This window comes from Phyllostomus discolor, chromosome 7 (assembly GCF_004126475.2).
Source record: "Phyllostomus discolor isolate MPI-MPIP mPhyDis1 chromosome 7, mPhyDis1.pri.v3, whole genome shotgun sequence".
Taxonomy (NCBI): domain Eukaryota; kingdom Metazoa; phylum Chordata; class Mammalia; order Chiroptera; family Phyllostomidae; genus Phyllostomus; species Phyllostomus discolor.
This window is the reverse complement of record NC_040909.2, coordinates 50,182,876-50,200,715: the sequence shown is the minus strand read 5'-3', so window position 1 is coordinate 50,200,715 and position 17,840 is coordinate 50,182,876. Positions and strand designations below refer to the sequence as shown.

Sequence of the window (17,840 nt, the reverse complement as noted above, 5' to 3'; positions counted from 1 at the left end):
CTCACCCATTCTTCCCCTCCCCCCTCACATGTGGCAACCATCAAAATGCTCTCTGTATCCATGATTCTGTCTTTGTTCTTGCTTAGTTTGTTTTTTAGATTCAGTTGTTGACAGGTATGTATTTATTGCCATTTTATTATTCATAGTTTTGATCTTTTCTTTTTTAAGATTTTATTTATTTATTTTTAAAGAGGGAATGGAGGGAAAAAGAGAGAGAGAGAAACATCAATGTGCGGTTGCTGGGGGTCATGGCCTGCAACCCAGGCTTGTACCCGGACTGGGAATCGAATCTGCGACACTTTGGTTCATAGTCCGTGCTCAATACACTGAGCTACGCCAGCCAGGGCTGATCTTCTTTTCTTAAATAAGTCCCTTTGACATTTCATATAATAATGGTGGTGATGATGAGCTCCTATAGTTTTTTCTTGTTTGGGAAACTCTTTATCTGCCCTTCAATTTTAAGTGACAGCTTTGCTAGGTAGAGCAGCCTTGGCTGTAAGTCCCTGCTTTTCATGACTTTGAATATTTCTTGCCTGTCCCTTCTAGCCTGCAAAGTTTCTTTTGAGAAGTCAACTGACAGTCTTATGGGAAATCCCCTGTAGGTAACTAACTGCATTTCTCTTGCTGTTTTTAAGATTTTTCTCTTTATCTTTAACCTTTGGCATTTCAATTATGCTATGTCTTGGAGTAGGCCTCTTTGAATCCATCTTGTTTGGGACTCTCTGTGCTTCCTGGACTTGCATATCTATTTCCTTCACCAAATTAGGGAAATCATCTTTCATTAGTTTTTCAAATAGATTTCCAATTTCTTACTCTTTCTCTTTTTTTGGCACCCCTATGATGTGAATGTTGGACTTTTTTTTTTTTTTTAAAGATTTTATTTATTTATTTTTAGAGAGGGAAGGGAGAGGGGGGGGAGAGAGAGAGAGAGAGAGAGACATCAATGTGCAGTTGCTGGGGGTTATGGCCTGCAACCCAGGAATGTACCCTAGCTGGGAATCGAACCTGGGACACTTTGGTTCCCAGCCCGTGCTCAATCCACTGAGCTATGCCAGCCAGGGCTTGAATGTTGGACCTCTTGAGGTTGTCCCAGAGGCTGCTTACACTATCCTCTTTTGTTTTCTTCTTCTTCTTCTTCTTCTTTTTCTTATTTTTCTGATTGGTTGTTTTTCACTTCCTTATGTCCCAAATCAATGATTTGATTTCTCAGCTTTATTCACTCTACTGCTGTTTCCCTGATACAACTGTTACTGTTATTTTAATTTTTATTGAAATAAAAATTGCTTTTTATTTCAATTAGTGTAGCCTTCATTTCTTACTGGATCTTTTTTATGCATTTGAGGTCCTCACTAAGTTCTTTGAGCATCCTTGTAACCAATGTTTTGAACTCTGCATCTGATAGATTGCTTATCTCCATTTTGTTTAGTTCTTTTTTCTGGGGTTTTGATCTATTTTTTCACTTGAATCATGTTTCTTTGTCTCTTCATTTTGGCAGCCTCCCTGTCTTTGTTTCTATGTACTAAGTAGAGTTGCTATGACTCCCTGTCTTGGTATCATGGCCTAATGTAGTAGGTATCCTATAGTGACTAGTGGCACAGGCAGCCCTGTCACCCAAGCTCAGTGTGCCCTTTGTGTGGGTTGAGTACACCCTCTTGTAGTTGATTCTTGGTTGCTGTTGGCAGGTCAATGGGAAGGATTTAGCCAGGTCAGTCAGTTGCAAGGATTGTCTGTGGAGGTTCAGTTATGCAGGGGCAGGATGGTCGTGGTCTGACATTGTCTGTAGCTGTCCATTGGGTGTGCAGACCCTGGGATTTCCCCAATGGTGCAAGCCAAGATCAGCCCCTCCCCTATGTTTTGCCTGGGACCACCCTGCCTGAACTGTAGAACAATCTGAGATTGTTCTTGTGCTGGGCTTGGAGATTTTCAGGTGAAGCCAACGTGTGACTCTGGGATGGCTGCTGCTAGTTCTGGTCCTGGAGCCACTTAGCAAGGGACTGGGGCCTCACTGAGACCAGCTGTTGCTCATTTAAAAAGATTTAGGAAGTTGTGAAGCTTGAGCCAAGACCAGCCATTCATATAGAAAAGCTACTATTTACAGCTGTAAGTTGGGTGGGACAGAGCCTCAGGGGATCTCCAGGGTGGGACAAAAGTGTTAGCCAGGTTGATGGAGTCTCAGATATGGCCTCTGCCTGCCAGCTCTGTGGTTCTGCCCACCTTTCTGTCTGGGAGAAAGCTGTCCCCTAGCTCTTGTCTTGATGCCAGCCACTTCAGTTCCTCCCAGTGTGCCACTGGTGCCTTTCAAACTGGTACCCTGGTGCTTGAGCTCAAAGGGAATGAGTCTGAGTCAGTTCGTGTGTGGGTTCTTTAAGAGTACCTGGTTGGGACTCCAGAAGTTTCTTCTACTCAGTCCCCACTGATATCTTTCTGGTACTGATACCAGTACTGTGGGATGGGAGAACTGGTGTGGGGCTGGGACTTCTCACTCCCAAGCTATCTCTCCCAAATTGTATCCACCACACACAGATGTGGAACCAACCCATTCTGTATTTCTACCCCTCCTACCAATCGGAATAGATGTGGTTTAATTCCTTAGTTGTCAGACTTCTGTTCAACTCACTTTCTGCCAGTTCTGAGTGAAGGTTGTTCTATAATTTAGTTGTACCTCTGATGTGGTTGTGTGAGGAGACAAGCTGCCATCTTGTCTAAGGTTTCTTTGATTCTAAGTTTTTTATTCTGTAACTGTTTGTTACCATTGCTCTCAGGGTTAAGATCTTAGAGATTTTAAATCAAATATCTTTGTATAGTTAGCAAATTGGAATTGCCTTTTATCTTAGCCTCAAAGCCCATTTTCAAAATCAACACCCCATTTAAGGTTCAGGTCTCTTTGACCTCCAATTGCAGTGGGGACCTAGTCCTGCTCACCAGTGAATGTTTATTGAATGGGAAAATATGAGTTCTTCCCCAGCAATCAGAGAAGATCAAGAAAAATGGAATCTATATCCTGAGAATATTGCAAACTTTGAGCATTCTGCCCAGAGAGCTCCATTCTGATTGGGGTGCTCTGTGGGACAGGCAGAGGAGATGAGTGGCCAGGAGGAGCAAATGGCCTGGGCAAAGGTGTGAAGAAGTGACAGGACAGGTTCTACCTGGGGAGAATGACATATCAGTGAGCCTGAGGTGGAGCATAATCTGAGGAAACAGTAACAGAAGGCAGAGGATGGAGCTTATATCTGATTATAGAGGGTTTTAAATATCGATTTGGGACATTATTTCTTTGACGTGTTTTGTTTTCTACATAGCTGGGATTTAGAGTTCAAATCCCAGCACCATCGCTGACAAACTGTAACCTTGCACATGTTGCTCTTCTCATCTGTAGGACAGGGGACAGAGGAGGCAGAAACTAGGGACAGGAAGTCGAGTTGGGAGGATGTTGCAGCTGTCTAAGTGTGCAGTCATGGAAACCTGCTCAGGCAGGTGGCCATGAGGATGCTAAGAGATCAATTCACAGGGCTCATTCCCTAACTGGATCTGTGACAGTGACAGATGAGGACATACATAGGTGGTTTGCACATCAGAAGCCTTGAATCTGCTGAGCAAACAGCCTATCTCCTTCCAAAGAACGGTTTAATAATAAGTAGTAATAACAACAACAATAATAGTAATACCTGCTGGCATTTCTTGAATACCTAGTAAATATGTAATTGCCTTATAGGTATGTATCTTGTTTAATCCTCATAGTAACCTATGAGATAACTGTTCTTGTTAGGACCATTTTCCAGATGAGGCTTGGATGGGTAAAATAACTTGTCAGGTCCAGAGCCAGCAAGTGATGGAGTTGATGTCTCAACCTACCAGTGTAGACTGAAAATCCCATGCCTTTTCCACTTTTTTTATGATCCTAACCATGGAGTTGAAAGCTTGACCACTTTGAGCCCTGTAGCCTTTGGAACTACAGAAAGCTCTCTGGCCACCAAGCTTTGTGGAGAGGCCTCATTGGTGCAGAACTGGGCCACATGCCTCCATGTAGGGATAGAGAAGAATGAGAAAAGACTCTCCTGATTCATGAGGCACCTGGCACGCCCAGCTCACACAGACCAGGTCCCCAGTTCACCATAATGGGGACACAGGCACCAGGGATGAGACCCATCTCAGTTCATCATGTCTGTTTTTATTCCTGGGAAGACTGCAATACTGTTGCCTCCTTCCCGTGTTTCATCCTAGCCAGTGTGTGGTCTGCAGTAACGAAAATGGGGAGCTCTCACTTAGTCTAAATAATTACTTTTTTAAAGCACACAAGCCTGCTTAGAGTTTTATTGTAAAGATTTCTTCTTAATATGCAGCATGAAAGAGTAACACTGTGTAAAAAAACACCCGTGAGCTAAAGTTTGAATTTAAAAACAGACAAGAATATGACTGTTTGCAATATGAAAGCATGAACCAATTTCCCTGATACATAAAAAGTAATGCCATTTTCAGAAGCTGACTCTGCATCTACTAATTCAGGCAGATTTTGTACATGAAGCATGATATACCTGCATTTAAAAATGTCTACAAAGCAAGTCTTCTAAATGCTCATTTGCACAATATAGGCATTTTTTTTAATCTTTTCAAAATCCTTGTATCATTACTCCAGATGAGCAAAAATATTTAGCTCTGTACTCTTGGGAGCTTCCTGAATGTTTGTCAAACATAAAACCCACATTACCAATGTAGCTTGACTTATATGTTCCCTGAATACATTTTCCACCTATGCAAATTTTCAAAAAGCAGAGAACTCTACATAAATTGCTTCCAAACCAAGCATTCAGTCCTATGATTCAGATCTAAAGAAAGATTTTGTTTTTAATGCAGTGCATAAACTGCCACATCATTATTAGAATTTCTTAATAGAGTTTTGGAGGTTGATAGAAATTTCCCCCAAAGAGAACTTCTTAAAATAGAACTTTGGATACTCAGATATTCCAGGGAATTGGTTATTTAACATTTTAAATGATCAGGACTATTTCGGCAGGAAAGATCTCACAGACCTCTGCCCGCCCACCACTGTTCCCCAGCTCCTTAAAAAAAAAAAATCACTGAAATCAATGGGAAGAACAGTCCTGTTTTCATTGCAACAGCAGTGAAGGCTGCTTTCTTGGTTCGTGTCAGGAGCCTATGAGCAGATGATATTACCACACAAAGGACTAGACAGACAGAACTTTCAGATTCCACTCTGAGAATGATAACTCTAGCATATGTGGGCTTGATCCCTGATCTATACCAGGTATCTCTCATCATCTTCCTTTACCAGTCCCTTTCCTTTGTTTTGATGAGAGATGCAATAGTAAATTTAATTTAAATGTACAACTACTATAACTGTTTGCTATTGACAATCTGCTATATTTAACTTTTTTGCTTGCTAAAATTCTGTAAAATAAATTCTCTCAAGAACCAGTGCAGAAAGATTAGACTCTCCTGGTATACAGGTGGATATAAATACAAAATAATATTTTTAATAAAGCTAACCAGGGTTACTATTGTAAATGTACACACAGAATATGGAATAACACTGGTGATTTCCATTGTTTTGTCTCTTTATACTTTTTCAAACACTGGAGAAAAAAGCACAATTTGATAGTAGTCTTTGTGGTGTTTGCATTTATTAACCTTCATGTGATATGCCAGCTCCTCAGTTCCTGAGTTAAATTAGGAAATGAATACATCTTTATACCTGTAGTATACCTTCCTTCTGGTTTCCTGGGTACTTGTGGGAAACTCAAAAAATTGATTCATGTACTGGTTAATTTTAGCTGCCCAGGTATACCTACAGATAATTAACTTCAGAATCATAGCAATTAATGTTAAGATCTTTAAAAACAAGGAAAAAATATAGACTCTACAACATATTAAAAATGTAGTAAAGTAAAAGGATAAAGTAGACATGAAGCAATTGCTCAGATACCTTCCATACATTTTAAGCTTCTTGAGGATAGAGACCCTCTCATTTCTTTGAATGCCACCACCTACTTTAACAATGAACAGATGCTCAACAAAAATTAGTGTAATTAAGTTGAAGGATGAATCATAGCTTTAGCATATTTTGTGAAGTTTCTTTTTTGTTTGTTTTTGAAGGGAACAGTAAATAATCAATCATCTTTGAAAACCAAGAGGGAAAAAGAAACAGGAAGTTTGTATATAAAAGTGTTCTATTATTATTTTGTGTTAATAAAACAGATGAAAGGTGGTGCATTATAGAATTGTACCTGAAACCTATGTATAATTTACTAACCAGTGTTACCCCGATACATTCAATAAATTTAAAAAGATTTTAAACTCAGATTAATTTCATAGGATTTCTGTTTAATATTATGTTGATATAAAAGGCCAGAAATATTATTTTATGATACAATGACTCTGTATTTTTTAAAATAATGTGTTTTTTAATTATCCAAGTAGTTCTACCACCAAAATAGGAAATAGAGAAAAGAATAAATAAATGATCTTTGAAACTCTTAATAGCTACAAAAGTGTGTAGATTATGCATCTGTTCATAGGATACCATCACTAGGCTTCAGCTCAGAGCTGTCAGATCTTATATCAAACTTACATAGAAGTTCTAGTGTTATAACTGGTAGAAGTTTTGTCCACTTGCTTTGAGCAGATCATTTCACTAGCATGTCAAAAATAATCACTTAATCTTAGAGATAATTCTCTACCACTTTAACATATTATAAGACCTGGTAACTTTCTGCTAAGTAAAATTTGCTTTTAAAACCTTGCTTTTCAGAGATTAAAAGGTTTTTCCATTAAGTAACCGTGACCAGGAAGAGGCCTTCTTAACATTTCTCATCTGTTAAGTCCTTTTCAGTTAACACTACCGTAGGGAAGATGAGAATTTTGGTCTTTTCACTGTTAGGAGACAGAGGACCCTGCTGAGGAAATCATTACTTTGCCTTTGACTGGCAACTTAGAGTTTTTACTCAACTGGTTTTTTGTTCCTTTGTTTTGTAGTATTTTCTAACTTTTAGATGTATCTGTGTGATAGAACAACACATCATCAGAACAAATACCCACTGATCATGTCTCAGTGCCATACTCTTTTTGTTTTGTTTCACTTCATTTTGTATTAACAACATTGCATCACCATTGCTTTGAAATTTCTCTGCCCCCTAACTTATTCACATGTGCTATAGGCATGGGCATGCATGTATATATGTTTAAGAAATGTGCAGTCTGGACCTTAGTAGCTGTGAGTCCTACACATCGAAAATGGTACCTTATATGTTGTCCTCTCAAATTGCTGCTTAACATTAGTTTTATATGTAATACAAATATCTGCATATATATACAATAAATGTATATGTGTGTGTATATCCACATGTGTATGTATATAGATGGATAGGTAGATACAGTATATTAAAGGCCTTTATTTTTCCCTTTTACCAAAGCAGCAACTTAGATAACAGAATCTCAGAATTAGATCCAGGTATATCTTGGTGACTTTGTAGGCTGAGCCCCTGGGTCTTGTTGATATGGGTAATTTGCTTACATTCCCCATACCTTCTTTTTTGTTTCCATAGATAAACATCATTCAGGGAATTGTAGCAGAAATCAACACCAAGACTGGGGAATCCGAATGTCGTTATTATAAAGAACGGCTTCTTTACTTGGAAGAAGGCCAGAAAGACTCCCTGATTGACAACTCAAGAGTACTGTGTTGTCATGGCGAACTGAAGAACAACCGGGGCGTGGTGAGTGGTGACTCCCCTTCAGTGGTCTCATCCTGGGCCTCCCCCAGCTTTAATCCACTTGATGCTGAACCTTCTATTACTATGCCTTTCCTATCCAGGGTCACATTCTTTAGACAGAAATAGTTTTTCTCACGTCTTTTGTGTCTGGGAATGCCATATATATATATATATATATGTGTGTGTGTGTGTGTGTGTGTGTGTGTGTAATCATGTTCATTTTAATATACATTTATATATTATATAGTTCTAATTTCTATATATTACATATTATAAATACATATGTTTTCTGGTGTCTTCTGTTAGAACCCCATATACATGAATATGTATAATTACATACATTTTAATATACATTTATATACTATATAGTTCTAGTTTATATATAAGTAATACATATTATAAATATATGTTTATAATTTATAATTTAAAATAATTCATAATTTATAATACACATTATAAATACATATCTTTATAATTTATGTATTATATAAAGTATATATTATATACATATTTTAAAATTTCATGACCAGTCCATAGTCAGAAAGAATTTTGGAAACCAACATAGAGTTGCTAATTTTTTATTTTGTTTGATCCTGACCTTCAAAAGCAAACACAGAACAGTTATCTTCTCCCACTTTGGTATCAGAAAACAACGGGTGATCTCAGAGAAACAGCTCTTAAATTGAATACATTTAGCCTTGTTGGAAACTCTTTTCTCTCTCAGGAATTGGTACCCACCTACAAGACTGACATTTTGAGGCCAGTGTTTTGTTTTTTTAAGTAATAACCTACCTCCATTAGCTGTATATCTACCTCTGACCTATAGATACCCCATTTCTTGGCATTTATTCCTGAGTAGATATTGAAATTGTTCTTCCTCTCCTATCATAGCAACATGGACAAATCTCCCCTAGAGTGCTTACTACAGTGGGTTGTAATTCTCCATCTCTCTGTCAGTATCTTCTGTTATACCACATGCTCTTTTAGAGTGAACACTGTGCCTTGTCAATCTCCAGCACCTGTTATGGGGACCTGGCACATGCAAAGGCACTCAGTAATGTTAGGTGAGTGAGTGGGTGAGTGAATGAATGAGTGAATGAGTGAATGCTTGTATAAAGAAAGGATGGATTTGAATTATATGAGAGTTCAAGATTCATTCAACTTACAAGATTATTTTTATGTATAGCCAGTAGAAATAAATGCTAATATATGTTATATAATTTTTATATATTATAATATAAAATGTTTTATATAATATATAAATTTTATTATGTGATATATATTTAAATTCAGTGTTGAAAAAGAGTCTCCACTTTGATTACATTTTATCTTCAATATGTTGGAATAAAAGCTAAAACCATATTGAAGAGTTCTTAATAGAGCTATGATGATTTAAGGGACACCATTTTGACCTGGACTGTGAAGAAGCATTTAAGAGCAGGCTTGGAAATGTTCCTTGAAATAATTGAGTACATGTCGTAGCCCCTAATCAGTGCTGCTGGATTCAGCCAGCTGATGGAGCAATGGAAATAATGAGACCTGTCACAGGCCACTGCTTGAAAAGGGTTTCTCTTTGACTATGGGAGTGACTAATTGCTAGGGAGTGACCAATTGGTAAAAAGCTGCACTCTGCTTCTTGCTGATTTTTGGAAAGCACTGGTGGACTTGTAACATTGGATGCTCTGGCTCCTTGACTGTTCTTTCTTGGAAGCCCTGTGGGGCACAGTTGGGAAGATGCATTGCTCCATGAGATGAGGGCCTATTCTCTTTCTGTCCATCAGTCAAGGATGAGACTAGTTGAATGGGTCTAGGGCGTTAAAGATGAACTCTAGGTCATATGGCAGGCAGACAAATTTTTGAGAATGATAGTAGTTGGGGTGAGAGGTTTGTTTTAGGTTTTTTCCCCTCAGTAGAATTGTAGAAGTCTTTATAAACAAAGTCTTAGGTCAAGAAAGAAGCTCAGTAGTTTGAGGACAAAAAGAAACAGAAAGTAAGAGGAATCCTCAGTGAACTTTCCTAAGTAAGGGATAATAAACCTTCTGAAAGGGTCCCAGATAATCTGAGTTCAAACTGCCTACCTTGGCTAGTGGATGGATTAAAGTAGAAAAAGTTTAAATATCTCTGATGTTTAGTGTGTACAACAACAACCAACCCCTTCTCTCCCTTGCCCCCAAAAGAACAGTTTGTTGTTTTTTTTAATTATTTGCCTACTTTTTTTTTAAGATTTTATTTATTTTTTTATTTTTAGAGAGGGAAGGGAGAGAGAAAGAGAGAGAGAGAGAGAGAGATATCAATGTGCGGTTGCTGGGGGCCATGGCCTGCAACCTAGGCATGTGCCCTGACTGGGAATCGAACCTGCGATGCCTGGTTCGCAGCCCGCGCTCAAGCCACTGAGCTATGCCAGCCAGGGCAAAAGAACAGTTTTAACACATTCTTTGTACCATTTCTCACCTAAAAAAGCTCTTAACTTGGTTATTTTGTTCTTTACTGTGTTTTTCAACTATTTTAAATGCATATTTAATCATTTTGATAAGCATAAAATCTCACTCCCCCACCCCAATACAGAATTATGATTTGTATTTCCACCAGCCAACATTTTGTTGAGCTTTAGTTTCTGGAGTTTTGGAGGGGGCAGTGTGTGCCTCCCTGTCTCTCTGTCTGTCTGTCTGTCTATGGTAGGATAGGGGTAGGTCTCATTTCTTCCAAATATCAAATTATCTGATAATGCTGAATGTGCTTCCTCTGCCCCATATCAAGATTCTAGATGGGTGAAAAGGTGAAGGGGAATAAGATACAAACTTCCAGTTATAAAATAATTAAGTCACAGCATGCACATACAGTACAAAGGATATAGTCATAATATAATTTTATATGGTGACAAGTTGTTACTAGACTTAAGGTAGTAATCACTTCATAAGATATGTAAGTGTCAAATCACAATGTTGTACACCTAAAGCTAGTGTGATATTGTGCATCAACTATACTTTAATAACAAAGAAGATAAGATACTACCAGAAACAAGTTTATGCCAATAAATTTTTAAATGCATCTGAAAAACTGACTCAAGAAGAGAAACATACATACTATTCTATAACCAAAAAAAAAAAATTCCAATGTGAGTTTCTACTGCTATTCTTCTGGTTTCCTCTTTGAGACCCTTAAGCTGACAATCCCAAGTATTTCCACTAGAAAACCAGAACCCAGCTGCAAAGTTGTGGATTTTTTCACTTCAATTCCTAAGCATTTCCAAATAGTGAGAAGAGTCGCATATGGAATTTAATGGAGCCAATTTAGCCCCTCTTCACCCAGCAAAATTGCTTTCATGATGTGATTTAACACAAGACTTCATTTTTGAGATTTTCTTTTTGCCCACAATACACACATCAGCCTTCAGCCTTTTAAGTACAGCCTCTTCAGAGAACTGAGGTTCTGATGGTTAACTGAGAAGGACAACTTCTTTGATCTTTTTTCTTTGTGGCTGTGGCAGCATGCTCTAGTTTCCTCAGAATGGGCAGTGTTCCAAATTGAAGTGCCCGGATGAAGCTGATAATCAGCTCTTTGGTTAAAGGAACAAGGTTTTTTGTTTTTGTTTTTTGAGTTTGGGAAGCAAAGATTAATATTAGGCTTTGATATATCAATCTCATTCTTTAGAGACTGTTGTTCATTGGATCTCTTAAAATTATACTGCGTCATAAAAACCAAAGCTAGGAAGGTACTAACTTTTTCCCCCTCACTACCCCCTTTATTCTCTCTATTCCCCACTTTTCATTTTTTCTTATGAGAGCTAGCGCAGTGTGTGTCCACAAGGTTCTGAATGGCAGTGTGAATGAAGGCAGTCCTGGCTGTGGGTGTCTGGGCAGAAAGATTTTCTCCAGGGGACCCTAGGGAGGTGCTCCTATAACAAAGGCAATGGATGCATCTGCAAGTGCCTGAGACCTGCAAATCCCAACTTCTATTCACCTGGAGGTAGATTTGAGCCTAGAAGTGTGCAATCCAGTGCGAACTTGGTACCTGCAGACCTCTTAGTCCAGTGATCAACTACTCATTAGACTGTTGCTTAGGGAGATTCTGTGGATTCTTCTCTTGTAGAAACTGCATGTTTTCCTGTTCCAAGAAGTACTCGTGATCACCCGACCCGTCACCCACAATGAGCAGCTCTGCTACCAGTTGTACCGGCAGCCGATCCCCGTGAAGGACCTCTTGCTGGAAGACCTGCAGGATGGAGAAGTGAGGCTGGGCGGTTCCCTGCGAGGGGCATTCAGCAACAATGAGAGAAGTATGGGTGACTATTTGTTTTGACCTGTTAAGGGTTTTGTGGCAGTGGTGGTTCAGAGTGAGTGACTGACTGGTGAAAAGAGAAGAACCATGGTGTTGGAGTTAAACTGCATCCCAGGGCTATATGATCGCTTATTGATTGTGTAGCTTTTTCTATCCCTGTGAGCATCAGTTTTTCATCTGCAAAGTGGGAATGCATGCATACTTATCCCATAAGGTTGTCGTGAGAATTAAGTAAGATACTGCAAGTGAACCTGTCTGCACATAACTGGTGCTTCTTAAGCTCCTTTTCTCTATCTTTCTGTTGGAGAAAAGCATGCTTAATACTAGATGGTCCATTTGTAGATACCAGTTGCATGGTTTCTGTAGTTGAGCTGCAGACTTGTCCCTAAAGAGATAAGAATGGATGGTTGATTAGACTGAGGGTTCATCTGTACTTATTCAAGTGGGCTTCACTAACCTGAACTGAATAAAGGAGTTAACCAAGAGAAGCTAAGATAACAATGTCTATCAAATATCTTCTCTGTGTCAAGCACTGTTCTAGGCACCAGTACACACTGGTGATCCATATTTTGCAGTGTGTAATGCACACTTTTTTGCACAAAATAAGAGTGTGCATTATATGTGAGTAGTACTAATTCTGTATCTATATAAATGTTTTTACTTCTTTTATTTATACTTATGCATTAAAAGTATAATTCTAGATACCTCAGACAAGGGTTTAATCTCCAAAATATATGAAGAACTTACACGACCCCACTCTAAGAAGACAAGTAACCCAATTAAAAAATGGGCAAAGGACTTGAACAGACACTTCTCCAAGGAGGACATACAGAAAATCCAAAGACACATGAAGTGATGCTCAATATCGCTAGCCATCAGAGAGATGCAGATTAAAACCACAATGAGATACCACTTCACACCAGTCAGAATGGCCATCATAAACAAAGCAACAAACAACAAGTGTTGGAGAGGATGTGGAGAAAGGGGGTCCCTAGTGCACTGTTGGTGGGACTGCAGACTGGTACAACCATTATGGAAAGCAGTTTGGAACTTCCTCAGAAAACTAAAAATGGACCTGCCTTTTGACCCAGCAATTCCATTGCTGGGACTCTATCCTAAGAACACTAAAACACCAATACAAAAGAACCTTTGCACCCCGATGTTCATAGCAGCACAATTTACAATAGCTAGGTGCTGGAAGCAACCTAGATGCCCATCAGTAAATGAATGGATCAAAAAACTATGGTCCATTTACACAATGGAATTCTATGCAGCAGAAAGAAAGAAGGAGCTCATACCCTTTGCAACAGCATGGATGGAGCTGGAAAGCATTATGCTAAGTGAAACAAGCCAGGCAGTGAAAGACAAATACCACATGATATCACCTTTAACAGGAATCTAAACAACAAAACAAAACAAAACAAAAAAACTAGCAAAATATAACCAAAGACACTGAAATAGGGGATAGTCTCACAGTGGCCAGAGGGGAGAGAAGAGGGAATTTCAGGGGGGAATGGGTAGGGATTACAGGAACAAATTTGGAGGACACATAGACAAAAACTAGGGGTAGGGGGTAATGGGGGGAAGAGGGGAGGGTTGGGTGGATGGGCTGGAATGGGAGTAGGGGGGAGAAAAATGTACTTGAACAATGATTGAAAAAAAAAGTATAATTCTAGAAAGCAATAACAATATCCATAGGCAAAATAATACCCTGGAATACATTAATTGGTTTTGTTTCTAAATATAAATAAATAAATAATTGAATTAAAAACTTAAAATGAAAGATTTTTGTCCTGAAAGTTTGGGCCAAAAATGTGGGTGTCCACTATACATGGCAAAGTACAGTAAGTTCCTTGCCTCTATGGAGCTTACATTGTGATGGATGAGATAGATGAGAAACATGAAATTCTGGGAGCTGTTAAGAAAACTAAAGCCATAAGAGGATAGATAGAAATAGCAGTAGGAGATCTGTGTTAGATGAATTGGTCAGGGAAGTCTTCTTTGAGAAAGTGACAGTTGAACCCTCTGGGTTAACATTGGCATCATATTGTCAAAGTAATTAATATGTACTACCTCTTACCTACTCATCAGTCCCTCCACCCTAGTGATAGTAATGGTGGTAATAATTTATATTTCTTGAACACTGGCTATGTGCCAGGCATTGTAAGAGGACTTATGTGTATTGTCACATTTATTCCTCTTAATAACCTTATAAGGTAGATTATCTTTGTTTCCCAGTATTTTACAGTTAAGGAAACTGAAACATAGAGGAGTTAAGGCTTGCCCAACAGCAAAGAGTGGAGACTGAATTTATCTTAAGTGGTGGTTCCCAGTCTTGACTACAAGGATCATGCAAGGGAACTGACTCAATGCAGATGCTTTTGTGAACCAAGCATTGCACATGGCATGTGGGGCCCATTAAATGCCAGTTGATATTGTTATTAAACTAAATAAAACGTCTTCCATATTGTACAATATTGTTTTTTAAATGCACATAACTCCTGTTGAGCCAATTAAAATGTAATTTCATTTTTTAATAAAACTGAATTTATAACAGCTTTATGTTATTACATATTTCTCAATCACTGGATACCAAATAAAAGGGTACCATCATGTGGAGATTCACAGACATGTTTTGATGTTACAAAGAGCTTCTTAAACTTGCAAAAATCTCTAGCTTGAGGAAATTGTTCAAATTATAGACTATTAGGCACATCTTAGACCTATTGACTCCAAACCTCTAAAGGTAGGGCCCAGACATCTGTATTTTTAATAAGCTCCATGGGGCATTTTGATATGCAGCCAGTTTGGTAACCAGTACTTTGGGGTCCCCTGAAACATGACTTAGTTTTTCTGCACTGATATCCATTTGCTACCTTCTGAGGGCAACTGAGCTAGCCTGTGTCAACTCTGGTTGATTGATAGTGGCTGCAGGTTATTGTTGAGCCGTGTCCTGGATGAGTGGGACACATTTTGCAATCAGTAATGTCTGCATGAGTACTAGAGGTTAGTGTCACTACATATGTTACCTTTGGCCTAGAGGAATATATGACCATTGACCTTTTTTATGTTTTTTTTTTCATTTCTAGTTAAAAACTTCTTTAGAGTAAGTTTCAAAAATGGATCCCAAAGTCAGACCCACTCACTACAAGCCAATGACACCTTCAACAAACAGCAGTGGCTCAACTGTATTCGTCAAGCCAAAGAAGCAGTTCTGTGTGCTACTGGACAGGCTGGGGAGCTTGGCTCGGAGGGACCGTTCCTAAATCCTGCCACCGGGAGCAGGGAGCCACAGGGAGAAACAAAACTTGAGCAGATGGACCAGTCGGACAGTGAATCAGACTGTAGTATGGACACAAGTGAGGTCAGCATCGACTGTGAGCACATGGAACAGACAGACTCTTCCTGTGGGAATAGCAGGCACATTGAAAGCAATGTCTGACAGAAGCATGTACTTCCGGGATGTAGCCCTGTGTCCTACCTGTACAGTATTTGCATTCCACACATGGAACGGTTTGGAGAAGCACTTTTTAATACTTTTGTGACCATGTTGACCCAGTCTCTTGTATCTGTACCTTTGTCCCTAGTACTGTAACTGCCAATTTGTCTGTGTAAGCTGGAATCTGTAGCAACTGTTCTCCCGTATTGTATTTCACAAGTGTCTGGATGGATGAAGAGGTACTTGAACAAGTTATTTTCAAATGTCCTGCTGGCTTAAAAAGAAAAAGAATCTCTAAACTACTGTTTCATATAGATTCTTACGGAGCCCTTCCATGTTTCTCTAGTGCTTTTCTAGCTCTTTGATGCAGTAGCTGAAGGCACAGAATTTAGAGGACCTTGAAAACAGGGCATGAAGAAGTCACTTGTGTATGAGGAGTCACTCATGTATTGTGATGGCATTTGAAGGAAAACCAGGAATGATCAATTGGTATAGTGAACTTGATTTGATGTTATACAACCAGAAAGCATGGGAACATCCGTGGAGGTTCTGTTCTGGAGGCTTAATTTTGCAAAGGAAGAACCACCCTCTTGACCTTGTAATGTCATCCAGTGCAAATTTGATGCAACAATCTATTAGGACATGAAATAGAGCATGACCTTAAAAGGACCAGCACAAAAACAGCTTTCAGCACTGAACCTTGAACTGAAATGCACATTGTACCTGAGAGCCACTATCATAGTTGTTGGCTTGCCTTTCAGAGCCGTTTCTAGCCTAAAACATCAGAATAGAACTCAAAGGGCCTGGAGAAACCTGGCAGGATAACAAGAAACCCCATCTTCATTGTTTCATCTGCCGAGGCCCACTCATATTTTAGAGCGTAGATGAAGAGATGAGGAAAAAAGACAAACCAATTCAGTGACTCTGTTTATAGAAACATGTGAGAAGGAAGAATTTGGAAGAAGTACTTCATGATGACCTTATGTGAGAAACATTAAAAGACAAAAGTAAGGTCCAGGTTCCCTTCTGGAAACAGCCAGAGCCTTGGGGTCTCCTGCTCTACTTTTGGGTCCTGAGTATGCCATGTCTCAGTCTGTGCTGTGATCAACATCATAATTATATTCTCCAAAGGCCAACTTAATTAACTATGATTAATTAGAATCAGGTAGCCAAACTAGTATCTCTTTGTCCAGCCTTGATTTACAGTGCAGGGTGGGTCATAGACCTTTAAAAAAAAAAGTTAACTGAACACACAGAGAAGCTCCCTAAGAGTGTAAATATTTGACCTGTGCAAAATTATACCCACACCAGCACTATTAGTAATGATGCTAAATTATTGCCAAAAAAGTTTTTTTACTCTTCTGCATCTTTCAAGTTTACATAAAAGAAAGCAGTAAATACTATGTTGTCATTTTATTATGTACACCTAATCGTGCATTCAGAGAAGCTGTGTGACAAGATTTAGCAATATAAAAACAAGGTATATTGCTTATTTTTCAAAAACAAAAAATACTGTGGTCAGTTTTACCCTGTAAACATATCTCTGTATTTATAGATTTTAAATATGGTGAATTTTTTTTCTATTACAAGTTTATTTAAAACTGCTTTGTTTCTCAAGTTATTGATTTAGTGAATGAATGACAGCTAGAAGCAGAGAGAAACTGATGGTGGGGAAAAGAATGAATCATTCTTTGCAGGAGCCATCGGCCACTTCAGCCAGAGTGTTGAGAAAAGAGATCTGTCAAGTGACGGCCTATGGGAAGGAAGTTAATGAATGTTTTGATGAAATGAATGTTTTTGTATAATGGCCTTAAACTTTTCTGGGAGCATTTCAAATAAATTGCATTAAAATGTTGTCCTATTTGTGTACAGTTTATGCCCTACAAACATCAAATTTCAACTATCTTCTGGGAGGTTTTTAATTTTCAAATAGGGTACAGGTTGAAATGAATGCTTTGCTTCGATCTATCAAAGCTTTTGCAGAACTCAATATCTCTAAGATCATTCTCTGCACATTCACTTAATTTATTCATTTTTAACAACTATATCTTGAATCTATACTATGTGTCAAGTGACAAGTCAGAATTGCTATAGAAAAGAAGTGTGGAACCCCACTGTTAGCATAGGTGACTATTAGAGAACTCGAGGCCAAACAATGGAAGGCAAATTTCACTTTGAAATTCTCACTAGAATTTCAGTCCACTTTTTCTGTAGCTAAAATGGTTAGTTTTATTTCCCCAAAGAGTAGTTTTTAGATGAAAATTTAAGCTACTGATAGCCAATCCTCAGTAGCATGTTGGCCCAGTAACACTGATAATTAGTCTTATCTTTATAATAAGCTCTCAGCATTTTTTAACACACTGTTAATTCCTATATTAATCAAGATTTCACATAAA

The 17,840-nt window shown here is 38.5% G+C and overlaps 1 protein-coding gene across 6 annotated transcripts in view; it reads left to right on the top strand.

Moving 5' to 3' along the window:
* The window catches only part of ARHGEF3 (Rho guanine nucleotide exchange factor 3), a 320,037-nt gene extending 302,738 nt beyond the window's left edge, over positions 1–17,299 (top strand). For all 6 annotated transcript variants that reach the window (XM_036030937.1, XM_036030938.1, XM_028517989.2 and 3 more), the window contains 3 exons: positions 7,560–7,730; positions 11,817–12,003; positions 15,095–17,299. In XM_036030937.1, the coding sequence (XP_035886830.1) occupies positions 7,560–7,730; positions 11,817–12,003; positions 15,095–15,447 (711 nt within the window). In that variant the 3' untranslated portion in view covers positions 15,448–17,299. The remainder of the gene's footprint in view (positions 1–7,559; positions 7,731–11,816; positions 12,004–15,094) is intronic.
* The last annotated feature ends 541 nt before the right edge of the window (positions 17,300–17,840 follow it).